The 19,912-nt window shown below is 36.3% G+C and overlaps 10 protein-coding genes across 10 annotated transcripts; 4 read left to right on the forward strand and 6 right to left on the reverse strand.

The window, feature by feature from the left end:
* Window positions 1–5: 5 nt before the first annotated feature.
* EIN_114140 (exosome complex exonuclease RRP41, putative) lies at window positions 6–722 on the reverse strand (the record flags this gene model as incomplete). The annotated part of the gene is made up of 1 exon (XM_004185568.1): window positions 6–722. One exon carries the CDS (start codon window positions 720–722, stop codon window positions 6–8), a length of 717 nt encoding a protein of 238 aa, XP_004185616.1.
* A 94-nt stretch (window positions 723–816) lies between these two features.
* EIN_114150 (26S protease regulatory subunit, putative) lies at window positions 817–2,070 on the reverse strand (the record flags this gene model as incomplete). The annotated part of the gene is made up of 1 exon (XM_004185569.1): window positions 817–2,070. One exon carries the CDS (start codon window positions 2,068–2,070, stop codon window positions 817–819), a length of 1,254 nt encoding a protein of 417 aa, XP_004185617.1.
* Window positions 2,071–2,451: 381 nt separating this feature from the next.
* EIN_114160 (hypothetical protein) lies at window positions 2,452–3,500 on the reverse strand (the record flags this gene model as incomplete). Its single annotated transcript, XM_004185570.1, has 2 exons — window positions 2,452–2,729; window positions 2,900–3,500. 2 exons carry the CDS (start codon window positions 3,498–3,500, stop codon window positions 2,452–2,454), a joined length of 879 nt encoding a protein of 292 aa, XP_004185618.1.
* A 908-nt stretch (window positions 3,501–4,408) lies between these two features.
* On the forward strand, window positions 4,409–7,737 carry EIN_114170 (hypothetical protein; the record flags this gene model as incomplete). Its single annotated transcript, XM_004185571.1, has 2 exons — window positions 4,409–6,639; window positions 6,693–7,737. The coding sequence occupies 2 exons, from the start codon at window positions 4,409–4,411 to the stop codon at window positions 7,735–7,737; spliced, it is 3,276 nt and encodes a 1,091-aa protein (XP_004185619.1).
* A 184-nt stretch (window positions 7,738–7,921) lies between these two features.
* On the reverse strand, window positions 7,922–9,510 carry EIN_114180 (hypothetical protein; the record flags this gene model as incomplete). The annotated part of the gene is made up of 2 exons (XM_004185572.1): window positions 7,922–8,193; window positions 8,259–9,510. The coding sequence occupies 2 exons, from the start codon at window positions 9,508–9,510 to the stop codon at window positions 7,922–7,924; spliced, it is 1,524 nt and encodes a 507-aa protein (XP_004185620.1).
* Window positions 9,511–10,209: 699 nt separating this feature from the next.
* On the reverse strand, window positions 10,210–10,797 carry EIN_114190 (hypothetical protein; the record flags this gene model as incomplete). Its single annotated transcript, XM_004185573.1, has 1 exon — window positions 10,210–10,797. The coding sequence occupies one exon, from the start codon at window positions 10,795–10,797 to the stop codon at window positions 10,210–10,212; it is 588 nt and encodes a 195-aa protein (XP_004185621.1).
* A 1,648-nt stretch (window positions 10,798–12,445) lies between these two features.
* EIN_114200 (3-ketoacyl-CoA synthase, putative) lies at window positions 12,446–13,903 on the forward strand (the record flags this gene model as incomplete). The annotated part of the gene is made up of 1 exon (XM_004185574.1): window positions 12,446–13,903. One exon carries the CDS (start codon window positions 12,446–12,448, stop codon window positions 13,901–13,903), a length of 1,458 nt encoding a protein of 485 aa, XP_004185622.1.
* Window positions 13,904–14,144: 241 nt separating this feature from the next.
* Window positions 14,145–15,248, forward strand: EIN_114210 (tyrosyl-tRNA synthetase, putative; the record flags this gene model as incomplete). Its single annotated transcript, XM_004185575.1, has 1 exon — window positions 14,145–15,248. The coding sequence occupies one exon, from the start codon at window positions 14,145–14,147 to the stop codon at window positions 15,246–15,248; it is 1,104 nt and encodes a 367-aa protein (XP_004185623.1).
* Window positions 15,249–15,480: 232 nt separating this feature from the next.
* On the forward strand, window positions 15,481–16,809 carry EIN_114220 (hypothetical protein; the record flags this gene model as incomplete). The annotated part of the gene is made up of 1 exon (XM_004185576.1): window positions 15,481–16,809. The coding sequence occupies one exon, from the start codon at window positions 15,481–15,483 to the stop codon at window positions 16,807–16,809; it is 1,329 nt and encodes a 442-aa protein (XP_004185624.1).
* A 52-nt stretch (window positions 16,810–16,861) lies between these two features.
* EIN_114230 (5'->3' exoribonuclease, putative) lies at window positions 16,862–19,507 on the reverse strand (the record flags this gene model as incomplete). The annotated part of the gene is made up of 1 exon (XM_004185577.1): window positions 16,862–19,507. The coding sequence occupies one exon, from the start codon at window positions 19,505–19,507 to the stop codon at window positions 16,862–16,864; it is 2,646 nt and encodes an 881-aa protein (XP_004185625.1).
* Between the last annotated feature and the right edge of the window lie 405 nt (window positions 19,508–19,912).

Here is a 19,912-nt window from a genome sequence, read left to right on the forward strand (position 1 = left end):
CCTCATCAGATGTTTTGGTATTGCATCACCTTGTTCCCATATTCCATAATTTTCTCTTTCATCTGGATACCCGCCTCCTTTGCACCTTCTTCAACTACAGATAACAACTCCCCAAGTCGCTTTAATGGCATTTTCCCTTCCGTCTGCAATATAGCAACAGTACCACTGTTATGCATAACAGCAGTATGAACATTAAAGACCGTCCCCGCATTTTCTTCATCTTTTCCCATATCAACAACCATTCGACCACTGATGTACCCCCCTTCAGCCGATGAGACAATATCACTCATAGGAATACCTGCATCAATTAATGCTAATGTACACGCATTAATAGCTGCAGCATTAACACTCCCATCATCTTGTAAGACTTGAACACGAATTTCTATCGACGTCTCAGGTAACTGTTTGACTAACACTACTTGCTCGTACATCTGTTTTAATAACTCAGACGTCTCCGCCATGTTGCGGTCAAACATCCTCTCACGTCTCCTCCTCGTCGCAAAAGTCGCTTGTGAAAAGAAGACTTTCAATTCAGCCGAGTCGTGGTTCCTCCTCTTCCCTTCCATCGGTCCACTGACAACAGCCTCAACCAACGTGTTCCCCATCCGAACACGAGCAGACCCATCCGCAGACTTCTCAAAACCCAGTTCCATCTCACATTTACGCATTTCAGTCGGTCGGCGACCGTCGACGCGATACCCTTCTGGTGTAATATACTCCATCCCCTTGTTAAACCTTTTTGAGTTTTTTCTTTTTCATTTCGTATTATGTTATTTAAAATGTTTTTTAAAACAAAAACCCCAACAGAAAAGCGTTTTAATTGTATGCCAAATACTTTGGTGTGGCAGAGAACTTTTGATATCCCTTGATGACCTTGTCGATCGCGTCTAAGAAATCTCGTTCAGTGATCACCTTACGGCGCGCTCTGATGGCAAACATACCTGCTTCAGTGCAGACCGACTGAATGTCGGCACCTGTCGCGTTGGGAGTAAGACGGGCAAGTAAGTCGTATCTGATGTCCTTCGCGACACTCATCGGCTTTGTGTGAATCTTGAAAATCTCGGATCTTCCGTCAATGTCTGGAAGCCCAAATTCAATCTTTCTATCAAGTCTTCCGGGTCTTACAAGTGCTGGATCAAGGGTATCTGGTCTGTTAGTCGCCATCAATACCTTGATATTACCTCTCTTATCAAAACCATCCAATTGATTAATCAACTCAAGCATGGTCCTCTGAACCTCACTTTCTCCAGTGTCGTCTTGGAATCTTGTTCCTCCGACCGCGTCAATTTCATCGAAGAAAATGATGCAACTCTTTTTGCTTTTAGCCATATCGAACAAATCTCTCACCATCTTGGCTCCTTCTCCAACGTACTTCTGAACCAACTCCGATCCAATGACTCTTACAAAGGTAGACTCTGTTCGGTTTGCAACAGCTCTTGCCAACAATGTTTTACCAGTTCCTGGTGGGCCATAAAGCAACACACCCTTTGGTGGATCGATTCCCAAATTCTCAAACGCTTCTGGGTGTAGCATAGGTAATTCAACAACTTCTCTGATTCTCTCGATCTGCTCTTTGCATCCACCAATGTCCTTGTAAGTGACATCGGGTTTCTCTTCAACCTGCATGACAGAGACAGACGGGTCGATCTTTGGCGGGAGAGCCATCTTGATTTCGTACCTTCCTCTATCGACGCCAATTCTGGTTCCGTCTTGAATACTGTCTTTGTCAACTTTTGCCGACTTCCCAGCAACGAATCTGGCATACTCCTTGATGGAGATGACGTATCTTGGCTCCCGCGCTTCTGGCATTGCCTTCACACAACGAGAAACCAAGAGGGGTTGTTCCTCCATCAATCTTTTGTCGCCGTTCAAGTCCCACTGGGAAACTGGAGCAAGTCCGGTGTCACTTTCCTGGATACCGACCAGCGAGTGGATTTCGTTAGCCAAATCGGAAACGTCCTTTTCAAGCTTCTTGATTGTTTCGGCATATGGGCCACGGTTGTAAGCCTTCAGGATGGAGATCTCCTCCTCGTCGAGTACTTTCACCTTGTCTTCCTCTTCCATTGCCATCTTGACAATTGAATTTCTCAGTTTTTTCCACCCTGAAAAGTGTTCTCTTTCCGCCCATCAGATCTCATATTAATTTTGTTTTTTGAGGTAATTCAATATAATTTATAAATAAGTATATTTACTATTTTTCTTTTTTTAAACATTTTTTTGTTATTTTTTTCAAAACTTCAAAAAAGTGATTAATTTTTTTTCATACTATATTATTAATTTAATTATCAATACCATTATTATTATATAATAATAATTGTAAATTACAATTTGTAATAATTCGATTGTTTTTTTTACTATTTATTATAAATAAAATTAAAAAAATAGAACAACAAAATTAACATTTATTTCTAAATAACAAAAACCATATTTATACTAAACTAAGACCATACCTCAATCTATATTCATATTATCAAGCTTCTTTGGATCCTTGTTAAACGTTTCAATGACTTTGTCATTGAAGAATTCTTGTGGGATTCCTTGGAACAGTTTAACTGAAGGTTGGACCTGATTTTGTTCTTTAACATATAAGAAGACTGGTTTTACCTTAGCCTCTTTGATCTCATCGAGTGTACTGAAACCTTCCAATGTGTTTTTGGTGTGGTACTCGTCCAATTCGTCGGCGTCGATTAAAGTTGCTTTGTCTCCTTTGACCATCACATCGAAAGTGTCTGTCTGTCAGTTTATTTTTTTGTAATAGATAATATTATTTAGTAACAATATATATTGTTATTCAAATAGTATCAATCTATAGAGTTATAAATATATAGTTAAAAAACTATATTTCTTTGAGGATAGATATATAGATACATTACTAGTACATTACTAGTATTAAACAAACAATTTTCAATATTGAGATTGGTCTGATGCATATTATCATATAACGAGCAAATTGCAGTCACAATTTGAGTTTTTTGTTTTTCGATTGAAGAGGTGAATATATCGGTATATCTCTGAATGATAGCACACAAAGTATTTTGTATCACAAAACATCTGAATTCTTGATTGGGGTTGATACTCACGTACTGTACTATTTCTAGTTCATTTGGGGAATGACTGTCGAGTGAAATGTTTGCACGCTCAGATGCTTGAAGTAATGTCAGCGCATCACGCGAATTGTGGATAGAGAGGGACCCATTCATCCATTCGGAATCGAGAAGCGCAACTTTGTTGAGTCTTAAAAAGACTTCCCCATACTTCTCAATTGCTTTTTTAATTAATTCGTCAAACCACAGATGCCCTACTTCAAAGGTTTCATCATCCCCTTTACAAACCCCAAAAATGGAAGTCGTTTCGGATACTTCCTCAACACCATCCCATATCACACTCCCTCCCATTTCTTCTAATATTATTGTTTTCATATCATCAGGAAGAAGGTGAACCTCACCAGGAATCATATACTCACCAAATAACTCACGGAGCCGACTCGACGTTAATGCCATTTTATGTTTTCTAGTTTAGTATTTAACATTGTATAGTTTAATTTGTAGTATTATTAATTTAGTTTTATTTTTATTTTTATATAGTATATTTTTAATTGATTGATGAAACCATCCATTATTATAATTATACTATAATTATAATGATCCAATATTTTTTTTTATAATAATTTTTGTTAAAAAAAAATCAATATTATGGTTTTAATGTTATTGTTTAATTTATATGAAATAAACTATAATATTAATAAAATAAAGTTATAATTTTAATATTATTAAAAATAATTTTGAGAAAAAATGAAATAAATAGTTTAAAAATGAAAATAAAACTATATTAAACAATTCGGGATTGAATGATGTTAAGACTAATAAATATTTAATAAATTCTTAAATAAAAAGATGGTTACAACTATTAGTAACTTTAATCATATTGTTTTTTAAAAGAATTTTGTTGTTTTTATCATAAAAATACTACAAATTATGCCAATTAATTTCCCATTATATTAGGCAAATCTTTATTATCATTGAATAACATGTTTTAACGACAGTTTTTTCGTTGAAAAGATTATGAAACTTTTAATTATAAACTATTGTATTTTTTTATAAGACAAAGAAAAAATTGAAATGTAATAATTTAATTCAAGAACAACAATCTTGTTCTGATAAAAACTTCCGAAGAGTCGTTTTTTACTTAACAAAACATTTCAAAAATCTTAAATTGTTCAGAAAACTTTTAGCTATCGACTTATTTTCTATAAACCTATTTTTAATGCGAACAATTTGAATAAAACGATTTCACGTGATAAATATTGTTCTATTCAAAGATGACAGTCGAGATAGGCATTTAAATATAGTTTAAATATAGAAAGTAAAAACCCTTTAAGGAACTCCGCAATTTAACAAAAGAAATTGCGATGTTTGAATTTGTAGCTCTTCTTCTCCTCTTGACCTTTTCATATTCGCAGAGTCAGTCGTCCTCATCCACTGAAGAAGAGTTATGTGACTTATATTGTTTCTTAAGTTCAATGACCTTCACATTAGATCTCAACGGGTCTGTAGTGTTTCAGGGTTTGAACTTTCCATATTTAGTCTTTGATAATTTAAAGCTCAAAGACATTAAAGGTGAAGTGAATGATATCAATGCTCCTCAAGGAATTAATACATCACTTATTTTATCCAATTTACACGGCAGAGGGCCGATTCTTAAAGAAGAAAATGACAAGGAAATTGGGTACTTAGAAATTCAATTTGTCGATGTTGCTGTCACTTTTGATTTAATGTTCCACACATACACTTTTAAACAATTCCACTTGATCGACTCAACAACTGCGGACTTACACATTGACTTGAATACTAAAGAAGCTGTTGCAGAAGCCAAGTGTACTGATTGTAGTGTTTCTGATCGAACCAAAATCGCATTAATCAATACGGCGCTGGGGACATTTCTCCCTCTTTTCCAAAAAGTCTTAGACGCCAATTTATATAAACTCGATGCATTAATTGAGAACAAATTGGATACCCTCTTCGATAATTTAAACACAAATTACACAGAAAAATTCATTAATGGGACTCAACCCATTGATATTAAGATCAACCCAATTGGTAAAGTCAATTTGACTCAGAGTTCTATAGTCGATGTCATCGGTTACATCTCAAATGAGTTACTCATGTCAGACACAGAACTCAACATAAACAAATTAATTGAGCGATTCACACACCAAACCGGCGAGTTTGTAGTTGGGAGCAAAGAGGACACCTTCCCCTATTTAACTCGAAACCTCATTGAAAATTTGCAGTTCACAAACATCAGCAATGGGACGGTAGAAATAGGTATCAACTATTTGTCTTTAAATGGATTGAATACCGTTACCTTCTTAGACTTGTTCGAACCCCTTCGTATGATCTTTTTTAACAAAGAGAGTCTTTGTACTCGCCAACAGAACTGTGACTACCAAGTCCGGTTAGCATCGAAATTGGATCAATTAGGTATTCTCTTAAAGATGAAGTTAAACGTTTCTATCGAGAGTGATGTAGTTACTTCTAATGGTAAAACCCTAAATGAAGATTTGAAATTTGATGTCCAAGTTAAGAACAATTTATTGGATGGACGGCTTCAATTGTCTGTAGAAAATGGGAAGCTAGAGACTTATAGTAATTCGATGATAGAGAACATGACGTGTTGGGGTGCATTGATGCAGAATGGGAGTGGGATACCCATATTAGGTATAAACACTATATTAGAGAACATAACCATTCACAGCTCTTCTGGGGACTTAGAGAGTGGAATACAAGACATCATTAATTCTCTCATCCACGTCTTTATTTTCAATTACAATGATTCATTTCCCATGTTAGTAGATGGTATTATCAACGAGTTTGCAGTGCCAGCGATTAACACTGGAATAGATGAAGCTAAAGAGAAGACGTGTGAAGTGATAGTGGATGAACCATTTAAAGGGTATGATCCGCATGCTTCTGTAGCTTCATTGGTATCGGCCATAGTGTTTGGTTCTGTTTTTAGTTTAGTAGCTATAGTCTTCTTTGTCTACACATGGAGGAGGGAGAAGAAAATTCAAGCAAAAGAAATGCATCTGAGAACTCCCGAAATAGCACAACCAAACTCTCAACAGAACTCTGAACACGCGTCTTGTAAGAACTCAAATGACAATTCAAATGACACGGAAGATCTATTAGAGAAAGCAAGTAGTGAGAAGGTCGGTGTAATTCGAAGAGTGACACATCGAGTCACATGGATATGTAAACAGTTTTTAAGAACAGATGATGGGGGCGCCTCGCTATTTTTAGACAGTCGAATTACCATCTTCTTGCGCGTTATAGTTCCCCTTCTTATATTTATTAATATGTCCATTTTCATCATTTCAAACACGGGAACAGGCGCTACTGTATTTGGCTATTTAGTCCTTGGAAACACAAACGAAATGAGTTTTGAAATGTCCGAGTTTGGATTAGTCGATACAGTCACAGACATGTGGACTGCAAAGGTCTATGCTCTCAGTTCTTTAATTCTGATCTTTTCTGGGATATGGCCGTATACCAAATTAGTTATGATGTTAGTCTGTTGGTTGATGCCAAGCACTTTATTGACTCCCAAATATCGAGGTAAGATCCTTAGTGTCTTAGATGCGTTTGTTTCTATTTATAGTAATTGCATTCTAATACATTAATAGTAATATATAGATTAGGGAAATGGTCTTTCCTTGACTCATACGTTATGACTCTCATGACTATGGCATTCTTCTTCGACTTAAAACTCCCCCTCCATCACCCGGAGAACGTCCACTCAAACGTCGCAATTGATTTGTATGTGAATCCCGAGTTAGGGTTTACTACACTGATGTTAGGGACTTTGATGTCGTTGTTCTTGTCACATTTTATGGTCTTTTTACACAACTACATACTCTCAAATCCATCAGATAATATCGGTGCCGATGCCAAAATCTACAAGTCACTCTTTTCAACTCGTCGCAACTTCTTGATCAAATATGGATTAATTGTGTTGATCCTAATAGCAATGTTCTTAGTAATTCTTGGGATGTTCCTCGAGTCCTTCTCATTCAACTTTTTAGGCTTAGCTGGCTGGGCCTTTGATATTTTGAATTTCGAGCACACTCGTAACTTCTCTGTGATGGATCTTGGCGTCAACTTCCCTGCTGCCACTCGAGAGCCAAAGAGTTTTGTTGTTCTCTTTATCCAAGTGACTTATTTCATAACAATAGTTACACTTCCCATGGTCCATATGATCTGTATGTTAGTCTTGTGGTTAGTCCCAATGACTCGTCGAATACAAAATATGATGTTTACGGTGTGTGAGATATTATATGCGTGGTCTTGTATTGATGTCTTTATTATATCAGTCATAGCCGCTGTTTTAGAATTATCACAATTCGCAGCCTTCATGGTCGAACCATTTTGTGATGTTCCATTAGGTGGAAGTGGGATGTCTGTCGACTCTATAATAGCCAAATACTTCTCCACTGAAGAATTTATTAAAGACGGTCATGAGACTTGCTTCGAAGTAAAGACTGAACTAACAAGTGGCTGTTGGTGCTTATTCGCTGGTGTAATTTTCTACACTATTTCTTCAGTATTACTCGTCAAATTCGCTAGAAAAACTTTAGCTGATCGACTTCCCACACAAGAAGAAATCTCGGAATTCGAAGAAACTCAAATGAAGAAGAATCAAGACAAATGGCCGCTTCTCTATGGTGTTTCTTCTAACTGATTTTTGTATTCACAGTATTTACTATATTGTATTGTATTTTTACTATAATAAGTATAGTTTCTATAAATAATTAGAATATAATTTGTACTTTGTTTTGGCATCTATTAACCATGTGTTATAAATAAAAGTACTATAAAATATACTAGAACAAAATAAAAAATCCTCGCTTTAAAGCGAGTAGAGTTTACTTATTTTTAACCTCGGTGTCAACCTTTTTTTCCTTTTTTTCCTTTTTTTCCTTTTTTTCTTTCTTTTCCTCCTTCCCCTTAACCTTTTCTGGTGCAATAGTCTCCAGACAAATATCCAGTGGGTCTTTGTCTTTCTTGTGTTTGCAGAGGCATTTTGAGAGAATCATGAAGATGATCATTAAGACACACAGAACGGGCATCACAAATGGCGCATATTTGTAGACGTACTTCACATAACGCATTTGAGTGATTGAGTCACCCATGAAAGCTACGCATGAGTATCTTAGTATTTGTGATATATATAACATATATCTTGGATCAAGTAAAACAAACTTTGTAAAGAAGTCCCAGCAATGAACTCTGGGAATGTCTCTGAAGTAAATTGGATCACACCAAATGCCGTCAAAATAAGTAGTATCGTGTTAAAGCAGAATGCGTTCATATAAGTTCCTCCGACCTCAAATGGATAGAACGCAATACCAAGCGCAAATCTGAACCCAACATACGTCACGGCTTTGAACACACACGCCAACAAATACATTGCAAGCACACCGTAAACAATCGCTCCCAAAAACGACAACGACCCAGTCAAGAATTGCATGACCCAATCGATCAACGGGAAGATCCTTAAAATCGTCCAAATGACTAATTGGACAATCCAGAGCAATGACACAATAGAAGCTATAACACCCAATCCTATAGCTATATATCCCCATAAGAAGCCCAACTTCGCCTTTCGTTTATTTAACGTCTTTAATCCTTTATCCAAGATAAATACCTCCTCGCGGAACTCTTGGTACTTTTTTCTCGAGGATATCCCCCTGACCGTCTTGATCTCTTTACTCTCGTCTAACATCGCCATAGCCCTCTCTCCAATCAATTTGGTGTATTCCTTGATCTGAGGTTCCTTCAATGGGACTGGACGGTTAATAAAATCGAAGATGAGACCAACAGGTAACGCGCCGAGGCCCAACCCGCCGAAGATAAGGACCAACACATAACCGATTGTACTCACACCGGCTATCAAAAACAATACGGGGGAGATTCTGAAGGAAATTGTGGTTGTGCTCAAGTCTTTAAGTCTGACATTTTGGCTTAATAAATTGTCGAGGTTAAAGGTACCGATGTCTGCCATTTGTTTACTCTCGTAGTTGACTTCGATCTCGGCGACTCCAAAGATGATATAAAATATGACAGAAAAAACTGCGTAGACGAGTAGGAAGATGAGGGCAAAGACGATAGATAAGATCAGCTTTTTACAGAATGTGTTGTCTTCGTCTTGGTTATACCAACACAATCCAAACGGCAAAATGATCGCTGCAAAGACGATTAATGTGTAATATATGACGTACCAAATAATTTCCATTGGAATTTCTCCGTCGGGGGGTCCTGCGTTTAATACGTCGGCAGGTACCATACACACGGAGAGTTCGAGTAGTTCCAAAGCTAAGATGATTAAGATCCGCCACACCCAAGTCATTCCTTTCTCTTCGGGATGTTGGAAATACACGACAATATAAAGGTTGCAAGCCAAAAGGATCAGCGGGACCAAAACCATCAACACTATAAGTAATATGTTCACCATAATGCTTTATCCAGTTTTATTTCCTTTTTTTCATTCAACCATTTTACACATCCATTTTTACTATATAGTATAGCTTCAATACTATTTGTATATAGTTTCTCTTCTTCATCAAGATTTGCCTTCATTCCGTTTTCGTCGTCTCTAACAACCAAAATTACTTTTTCCTCAGCAAGTCTCTGGCATTTTTCTCGTTTTTATCGCCTTTCTTTCCATTCTTTGAAAAAAATGAGATAAATAGATTTTTTTTATCTTGTTTTTTAGTTGTTTTTTTTAGTTTTAGTTGTTTTCTAAAAAAACAAAAATTTTCATTTTACTAAAATCATTTTTTGACAACAATTCGGCACTTCTTGTGGGAATTGTTTTTTTTTCATTAATAAACTGAAACTTTGAAAGTTGTTTTCAAGAAAAAAGTGTTTTCTATAATGTTATTATTAATTTATTATAAACAAACTAAACACTCAATCTCCATTTTTAACTTTGTCTAGTAACAAATAGTAAATACTGTAGTAAATGATAAATAATACAATATGATTTAATACCCATATATAATAATAAAGTTTATCATTTCAATTACCAATAAACTATAATAATAATAATACAATATATTCTTCGATAGTAAAAGTAAATGGTATAATTTACCTACAACTAAATTAAAAATGTTACCCACCCGAATAACAATTTGAATAACAAAATACAATTCTAGAAGAGAAGGCATTTCTTCTTTTTCTGTTCTTCCTGTGGTCTTTTAGCTTCGTTGAGTATTCTGTCCTCCTTAATGACCTTCAACAGTGCTTTAAACATTTCGGCGATGTTGATGTTTGTCTTAGCGGAGACCTCATAAAAGATGAGACCGAGTTCCTTTGCGAGAGCCGCGCCGTTCTCTGTGGGTACGACGCGATACTCTTCCAAGTCGAGTTTGTTAGCACAGAGACAAGCGTTAACGTGTTCTTCTTGACTCTTTCCGAGAAGAACGTGAAGCACATCTTTGTAGATATTCACGTCGAAAAAGGATTGTTGCTCAATGATGGAATAGACAATGATGAACCCATCTCCCATTTTAACATATTGATCCCGTAAACTATTGTATTCATCTTGTCCAGCCGTGTCAAGGATCTCTAATGTACATACCTCCCCTTCTAAATCTACAGACGTCTTAAAAGAATCTTCAATTGTCGGCTCGTATAGGGTCTTGAAGATACCAGATACCATTTGGGTCGATATACTCGTCTTCCCAACAGCACCTTTCCCAAGCATAACTATGCGGTAACAAGTTGACGGTGATGCCATGAATACCAATTCTGAATATTCAGTTCATGAGATTTCTCATAGGAAAAATGAGAGCGAAGAGACGTTCAAAAACGGGATTATTTCTATCTCAAAGAAAGTGGATTTTCGTCGCAATAATTCAAGAGTGGCATTTATTATTGGTATGGTTTGTTTTGTAATTCGTTATAATTCATTTACTATATGTTCTTATTGTTTCTATTTTTATACTATTCATTGTTATGTCGAGGGGATTTTTGTCATTTTTCTTCTCATGAACTTTACTCAACTCCAATTTGTTGTTTAATAAGTTGTATTTTAAAGTTTTCGTCTTTTTTCGTTTTAAATGTTTTTACAAAGTATAGGTTTATTGGTTTTTTTAACTTAATAAATATAATTATTGTCATTTGAATTATTGTATATGATAATATTTGTTATAATTAATGGTAGATAATAAAAAGGTTATTTTAGTATGTTAATATAAATATATTTAAAATAATATATATATTATAATTAAAACTAATATATAATTTTAATAGTATTACTTTAAAATAATAATTTTTCATTTAATAAAAAAATTGTTATAATAAACATTTTATTTGATTTATTTTATATTCTAAAGTAAATTAATAGTAATTTCATTATTTACTATTTTTAATAATAAGTATTAAATAAAAAAATATATTTGTGAAAAAATTTTAAATGTGATAAACAATTGTTTTATAAAACATTTTTATAAACTAACATAATATTTGTTGGACTGTTTAAATCCTCATTCTTATTTAAAACTGTTGTGTCGTATCAAATCTACCGTTATGGTTATTCACAAACAATAACAAAACTATACTTATAATATAACAAAATCATTTCTGTCTTTTTTAAACTGTTGCGGAGTTTAAATCCCGACAATTTGAACAATTTTGTAACAAATTTACTTTTTTCTCTTTTTGTTCGGCATTATTTATTATTCACTATTTTTCCTGAATTTTTTTAATAAACCATCAAGCTTTTATTAAAAAACACATAAAACGGTTTTCATATTTGTGATTTGTCCCCAATCATTTCATTTTTCAACTATTTCTGAATTATGACCGCCCTTTTGTGGCTTTTTTCTAAAAAAACAATCGAATTGGTAATTTCAATCTTTGGATTCATTTAAAATGTTTATTTCAAATTATTAAAAAACAATTAAACTGTTAAACTACTTTGTATGGTTAAAAATATAACTAATATAATAACATTGTAACTTTATTTTTAATTGAAAAAGGTATTATTGTAATAAAAATACTTTAAAAATGTGGTTGGACCCATTCAATATTAGTAAAATTAACTATATTTATAGTTATCAGCTCTGAAGCAGAAAATCTAAGTTTAGATTAACACTCTATTTTATTTTTTAAATCCTTTTTTATTATAACAATTAAAATTCAACGACAATAAACTATAATTTAACCATAATAATATGGTTTAAATGGCTAAGCTTCTCCTAACCTTGTTTAAACTTCTTTTTAATATGAAATTGGTGAGAAAATAAAACCCACCCCGAGAAATGACATACAAATCCCGCAACTAAAAAATGTTTGAGTAATTCCTTTCAATAATAAAAATCAAGTTCTGGTGATGGAACGAGGGACATATAAAGAACTTGAAAAACGAAGGATAAGCAAACAAAATGGCTGAAAAACCTGCATCACTTCATGAATACTGGTACCCAACTCATGCCGGAGAGCAAAACCCAGCCCTTGACTCTTTGAAAAAGAGTGTGAAGAGGCAGAAACCTCTCACTCGATTTATCCAAGCTATCCCAATGGCTTTATTACTCTTTGCGATGTATGCTTGGGTCACTTTTGTGCTCACGTTCTTTACAGGGGAAGAACTGTTCAGTTCTGAAAACACCATAGGATTTGTTTTGGCTCTATCCACTGCTGTTGTTATTCTTGGAGGAGTCATTTACAAATACGCTGTTACCCACCATGTCTACTTGGTCGACTTTACTGTAGCTGAATTACCTGAGGAGTATGAAGTACCAAACTCGAACATACAAGGCCCGCTCACACCTGCTTTTAAACCAGAAAGTGTTGAGTTTGTGGAGAAACTTGCTAAGAGAACAGGATTAGGAGAGCACACATACTTCCCTAAAGTATTCCACCAAAAGGAACTCATTCGACCAACAATGGAATTGTCAAGAGAAGAGGCGATGCTCGTTGCGACAAACACATGCGATAAGTTGTTCGAACAAACCAAAATAAGTCCTAAGGATGTCGACTGTGTCATTACCAACTGCTCATTGTTTTGTCCAACACCAAGCATGTCTGCGATGATTATGAATCACTACAAAATGAGAGACACTTGCAAAAACTTCTCTCTTGGAGGTATGGGTTGCTCCGCAGGACTGATTTCGATTGACTTGGCAAAAGACTTTTTAGCTTCGCATTCAAATAGCAATGTTCTTGTTTTTTCAACAGAAAACATCACACATTCATTGTACTATGGAAATGAAAGATCGAGATTGTTACCATACACATTGTTTAGACTAGGAGGTGCTGCTATTCTTCTTTCGAATAAATCATCAATGAAAAGAAAGGCCCTGTATGAATTGACCAATTTAGTCAGAGTGAACAGGTCGTCTGATGATGAAAGTTATAATGTTGTCTTTCAGTCTGAGGACGAATGTGGAGAAAAGGGTATTGCCCTTGGAAGACAGTTGGTTACTTGTGTCTCTAAGGCACTTGCAAAGAACTTGTCAATCCTTTTCCCACAAGTTTTGACATACAAAGAGTTGCTCAAATATGGAATTGATTATATTAAAAGAATGACAAATGCCGAGTATAGAAAGAATGCCAAGCCATACATTCCCGACGTCTCTGAGACGTTCCAGGGTTACTGCATTCATGCTGGAGGACGTGGTGTTATTGACGGAATTCAGAAGAATTTTGGGCTTTCTGATGAAGATTGTTTGGCGTCTCGAGCGAGTTTGTACAGATTTGGAAACACCTCTTCTGCGTCTATTTGGTACGAGTTGATGTTCATCGAACGATGCAAATATTTGATGAGAGGAGACAACGTTTTGCAACTCGCCTTTGGTTCTGGGCTTAAGGTCAACTCCGCGGTGTGGCAGAAGTTGAACTGAACGCGGTTCCAAAGTTATTAATTGTTTACTCTTCTTCAATTTGTTTTATCGTCGCAACTTTAATTCTTTTCTTGTTTTTTGAATAATTTATTTCCGATATCACTTATTTTTCAGTAATAACTTTTCTAATGTTTTGCACCTTTTAAACCGAAAAATGTTTATTGATTCAACGCTGAGGAAATCTGCAAAAAATTCCTCAAGAAAAAAAGGATAAACCCTAACCAACTTCAAACCCACAGTAATGGCAACCGCATATCCAAGTGGACTCACTGACGCTGAAATTGATGTTCGAATGAAGAAGATGTTGAGCATAGCTGAGGAGTGTGACACGACAAAGGACCTCCACGAGATGCTTGTCCAAAAGAAGAACTTTGTAGCATATAATGGATTTGAACCATCTGGACGGATCCACATTGCTCAAGCCATTCTGACTGTACACAACGCAAACACTTTATATGAATGTGGTGGGAAGTTTAAGATATACATTGCCGATTGGTTTGCGCAATTGAACCATAAGATGGGAGGTGATCTTGAGAAGATTAGGGTTCTTGGGAAGTACTTTATTGAAGTGTTTAAAGCGTGTGGATTGAAAGAAGATGCCGCCGAATTTATATGGGCGTCCGACTTGATTCAAAACAGTAAGACTTACTGGCCGACGGTCTTGGATGTCGCGACCAAAAACTCCGTGAATCGGATTACTCGATGTTCCCAGATCATGGGAAGAGGCGAGAAAGAGGCGTTGACCACATCGCAGTTGTTCTATCCCTGTATGCAATGCGCCGACATTTTCGAGATGAATGTCGACATCTGCCAACTTGGTCTTGACCAGCGCAAGGTGAATATGTTAGCGCGAGAGTATGCCGCTACCATGAAAAAGACGTCTCCAATCATTTTGTCCCATCACATGTTAATGGGGTTGAAAGGACCAAAAGCTGGAAAGATGAGTAAATCGATCCCCGACTCCGCTATCTTCATGGATGACTCCTTCGACGAAATTAAGAGGAAAATGATGAAGGCCTTTTGCACGGATGAAGTGAAGGAGAACCCCGTCTTCGAGTATATTAGATACATCATTTTACCATTCTTGGGAAAGGCTAAATTGTGCGGAAAGGAATATACGTTCCAGGAAGTCTGCCCCGAGTTCGGTCAAAAAGACGAGAAAGGTGTCGCTTTAATAGCTACCCCGACCTTCGCAGAGGAGTTTAAGACAATGGACAAAAAACAACTGAAAGAAGATGTCGCAGGACTCATTAATGACATCATCGAACCGGTCAGAAAACACTTCGAAACAGAAGAAGGAAAGAAATTGCTTGAGACTATTAAATCGTTCAGTGTCACAAGATGAAGTCAATTGCTTTGTGAAGTCGTTTTTTGCTTGATAATTAGATATCTAGTTCATTTATAGTATAAAGGAGAGTTAATTCTTATATTAACTGATATAATAATAATTATTATAATTATTACTAATTTTTTTTTAATAATTTATAATTAAAGTAATAGAGTAAAGTGTTAAAGAATTATAAAAATATTATTATAGTTAGGATTATAGAAAAGAAACTAGAAAAACAGAAGAAGGGATGGGGACGATTCGAATGTGTATGGTGTGTAAGAAAGCTCCAAGTCTTATCATATTGAACGGGTGCGAACATGATTTGGTGTGTTTGGAGTGTCTCATGAAACAGCGATTTCTTAAGAGGAACTTTTGGTGCAAAATATGCAAAAAGGAATTTAAAGACCTTCTTATAGCAAGTGGAAGACGAAGAGATGAGGAGTTTATAAGAGCGACTTTGAAGAGAGGTGGTGTCTTCAAGTTTCCTGAGATTGGGATGTCGACAAATAGCTGTGAGTTAGAAAAGAGAATCAGAGAGATGATGTCTGCGATATGTCATGAGTGTAACAAGACGTTTGAGAGTGTTGAGGTGCTTGTTGAGCATCAAAAAGAGCGTCATGGAAGTACCGTATGTCCGTTGTGTGCGAATAGAAGTATGTTTTGTTATAGTTGTAAGATGCTAACACCAATAGAACTTGAGAAACACACGAAAAAGAGTCATAAAAGTGATGACCACAATCATTCAAAAGAATTCAAAAAGTCTCAAGACGTGAAACGGACTTCAGATATGAAAGAAAGAGGAGAGGAGTATCAGACAGTCACATATGACCATGTCACACCATCAAACACAAAAATGGGTGAAGAGACACTTCCCTCTTATATCTCACAAGAACAAAAGGCAAGAGAGAGATTAGAAGACTTTCCAGAACTCAACTTTGTGGAAGAGAATTTATATGAAGAAGATCCCATTGAAAACAAAGAAAATGGTTTGGTGCAAAAAATGGAGGAAATCGAGTTGACAGCTCCCATCAGAAATACACAACTTACACCACAAGAATGTTCTGAAGTTGGTTTAATGGATAAAGACGATGTTAATGAGGGGAATGATGACACTAAAAAAGGCCAAGTGCCATCTTCAACAGTGGTCAAACGACCAGAAACACAGAACCGAATTGATCCTTCATTCTCTCGATTACAAACAAGTGTCGAACATCAGAAGACTTTACAAGAAGGTTCAGGAGGTGCCTCCAAGTCCGTTTCCCAGTGTTACTTTGATGATCGAAAAGACCAAGAAAAGGTGAAGAAAGAGCTTGCAGAACGTGTTGTGAACTATGCAAAATTGGTGACACAGCACCACCCAAAAGCAGAAAGTGAGACACCATACATCATGACTGGTCATATAATGACCCTCAAAGAGTATGTTACACTGAAAGAAAAAGCTTTAGAAGACTCAAGAAAGAAGCGGGAGTGGCAACTTACAGCATTGCCATGGACAACGCGTCCATCGCAGGTCATGAGGAAAAAGTTTGAAGGGAATTCATTCAACGAATATGAAGAGCCGCTTTTCCCCGAGTAATTGATGTGTTATGTATGTACAGTTCACTAGAGAAATCGTAAAAAATCAATCATCAGTATTTGTAATATCCAGACGCAGCTCCACTGCTTTTTTGATCCACTGGTCTTGTGTCATATATCATTTGTTGTTGTTTATGATCGTTCATTTTCGCATTTTGGTATTGTGGTGGGGTATAGTGTCCTATTTGTCTTGGTGCAGTCCATTGGTTGTATGGGTTCTCAGCAAAGTCCATAACATTTTCCTGGACAGATCCAAACGTTTCCAAGCTCGGTTCTGGGACGTTTTGTTGTGGTGGTATTTGTTGTTGTGGTGGTAATGGTATTTGTTGTGGTGGTATTTGTTGTTGTGGTTGTTGGTAATAATTATGACGATTAGTCGTATTTTGATATCCTCTGTCTCTATATGACGATTCTCTCGCTCCACGATAATACGGTTCTCTTCTCTTTGGAATGTATTCATCAACTTGATAGTGTCGATTCCTTTTGTTAATGTCGTCTAAAACTTTCTCAGGGATTTGGATTGTTTCTCCATCTAAGTACTTTGATATGAAGAGATGATTTGGGTCATAGATTGGGTTCGAGTATGCACAGACAAATACGTTCTCTCCGTTCTGACACAAACACATTTCTTCAGAAGGAAGTAACACACCCGACACCCCATTGACGTCGTTCTTCAGTTCATAAGCAGTTTCGCCGTACCTTGACAAATCGACCTTCTCGTCCTCGCCTCGGATTTCGGAAATGGTGTCTTTAATTATATCCCACATACTTTTCACACTCCCAGTAAATGAGTTGATCGCTTCGGCAAACTTTGGGTTCTCTTTCGAGAAGAATATCAAAGACTCTCCCCACCTCATATTCCGTTTAAACTCCTGTCCTTGAAGTTGTTTCTCAAGTGGTTTTAAGACTTCCAGCAACTTATTCTGGTCAATGAAACTTAATAGGATGACGGCTAAGTACTCTTGTGTCTTCCCATTCATATCAATCGCAAACTTTTCGGGATAAAATTCTTTAATTGGAGAAGTCGTGGAGTTCATGATGTCTCGAAAGAGCATGGGAACACACTCTTTCGATCGCGGGGGTAACACAGACATCAGTTGTTCGACTGGTTTGAATGGAATCCCCAACTCAAATTTGGGTTCAAGTGTGTTGTCAAGATACGTCGCGACGTCCGCAATGAACGGCGCGTACAAATAAGGGAAGTACCAATCCCAGCATTGGCACCCCTGATAATAATACTTCAACACCCAACTGAGACCAATAAAGTATTCATTGACAAGTTGAGTCATAGCTTCGCTCGGGTATTCGATTTTGAGTTTCGACGCATAGTACTTCGCCTGATATCCATTCATCGAGTAATTGATATCTTCGCTTTCTTCTTTCTCAATCCCTTTGAGGAAATTCTCTTTGTCGAGCTTCAAGTGCTTGAGCTTCAAGTCTTTAATTGCTTGATCCTCACCACTCCCTAATACCGCTGATATCTTATCGTCAAATTCACGAATCATTTTACCCTTTCTATTGATACGAAAACGGCTCTCCTTCTCACTTTTACTTTGAAGAATTCGTTGCTCTCGCTGACCAACAAGAGACATGAAGTTCTTCGCATGTGTCGCGTTGAGTGTTCCAGAGTCGGTAAGATACCCATTCTCAGGTAAGAACTTCATATAGACTTCCATTAACATGTCAATGGACCCTTCTCTGATTTCAAGTGAAGGCGAATGTGGAAGAAAGTCGTTCCCAACAAAGAAACAGAAGAAGATGAAGTCATCGATGATTCGTTCGAAGTCGAATCCTTCAATCCGAATCGTTTTCGATAAATACTCTCTCAAGATGTGACAATGTAAAAACAAAAATGGCTTCCGAATTGGGTCCATTGCACCTATTTCACCTTTGTGAGAGCATCTGTCTGGCGCATGACCTTGTTGTCCGCAGATATAACAAGGAACGTGTTCAAAGAAGACTTGTTCTCTTATGATACTGAACTTTCTTTCATGTGTAGCGAGTGTCAACATGATTAAGTCGGCGTCAAGTCCGTAGATACAGTGATGTATATTTGGATTGTAATTTGGTTGATCCTTCTGCTTTCTGATGTATTCCATGATCTTGTGTTCACCTTCCCCAGGCACAGAAGCATCACTGATTATCACTACTAACTTCTTCCAATAGGCAGATGTCGAAATCCGCTCTTTAACGTATTCCTTTAACGTCTCTGTTACTCTCTCCATAAACACGGTTCCCGGTGTTATACAATTCGAATCCAAAGTTGGTTTGATTGCTATGGGGGAATGGCCCTGTTGAATCAAAGTGATGTTTTTCTGTTCATCATATTCTTCTTTAGATTGCGCGTCGCGTGCTGCTTTAAATCTTCTTGCTCTTTGCTGGTTCATTTTAGCGCGTGGAGCTACCCCATCGACAGCCATATATACAAGTTTCCTTGGACGAACGATGTCAATGATATAGTCCAAATACCTCTTCAGCATTATCAGCATGTCATCTATCGTATCTGGGGCTGGACGGTCTTGTGGATGGAAACAGGGGTGGATCAATCCATTCATGTCCAAGTAAAAGTTGTCAATCTCAAACCCATTCAAATTCGGGCTGTCCAAATCGGTATGATCCGTTTTGTTCGATCCCTGGCATGCGTCTATAATTTTGGGGTATTTTTTTTCAAGCCATCTAAAGAATGAGGGTACACCCATCTTCCAGTGTTGTTTTTAGTTTATTTTATTTTTTAGGTTTAAATTAATTACAAAGCACAGATTATAATAATAGCTGTTCGGCGACTTTACAGTCCCTTTGAAAATCGCCGACTTTTCAGTGGTCTTAAAAGTCGCTGACCTAAATATTTAGTTAAATAACTCTTCAAAATACCATTTATCATTTAAAAGATATTGAAAAAAATAAACCATATAAATTTAATATAATTATTATTAAAAATAGAAATGAAAAAACACCGTCCCAATTATATCTTCTCAAATCATTTTTTAAATTATATTTATATGATTATAATATAACAAATTATAACAACTATTGTGTTTTTACACATTTTTGAGACTATAATGAATATGGTATAATTTATTAAAGTTAATAGTTATTTAGTTCTA

Source organism: Entamoeba invadens (genome assembly GCF_000330505.1).
Source record: "Entamoeba invadens IP1 unplaced genomic scaffold scaff_1105074725955, whole genome shotgun sequence".
In the NCBI taxonomy this organism is placed as follows: Eukaryota; Evosea; order Mastigamoebida; family Endamoebidae; genus Entamoeba; species Entamoeba invadens.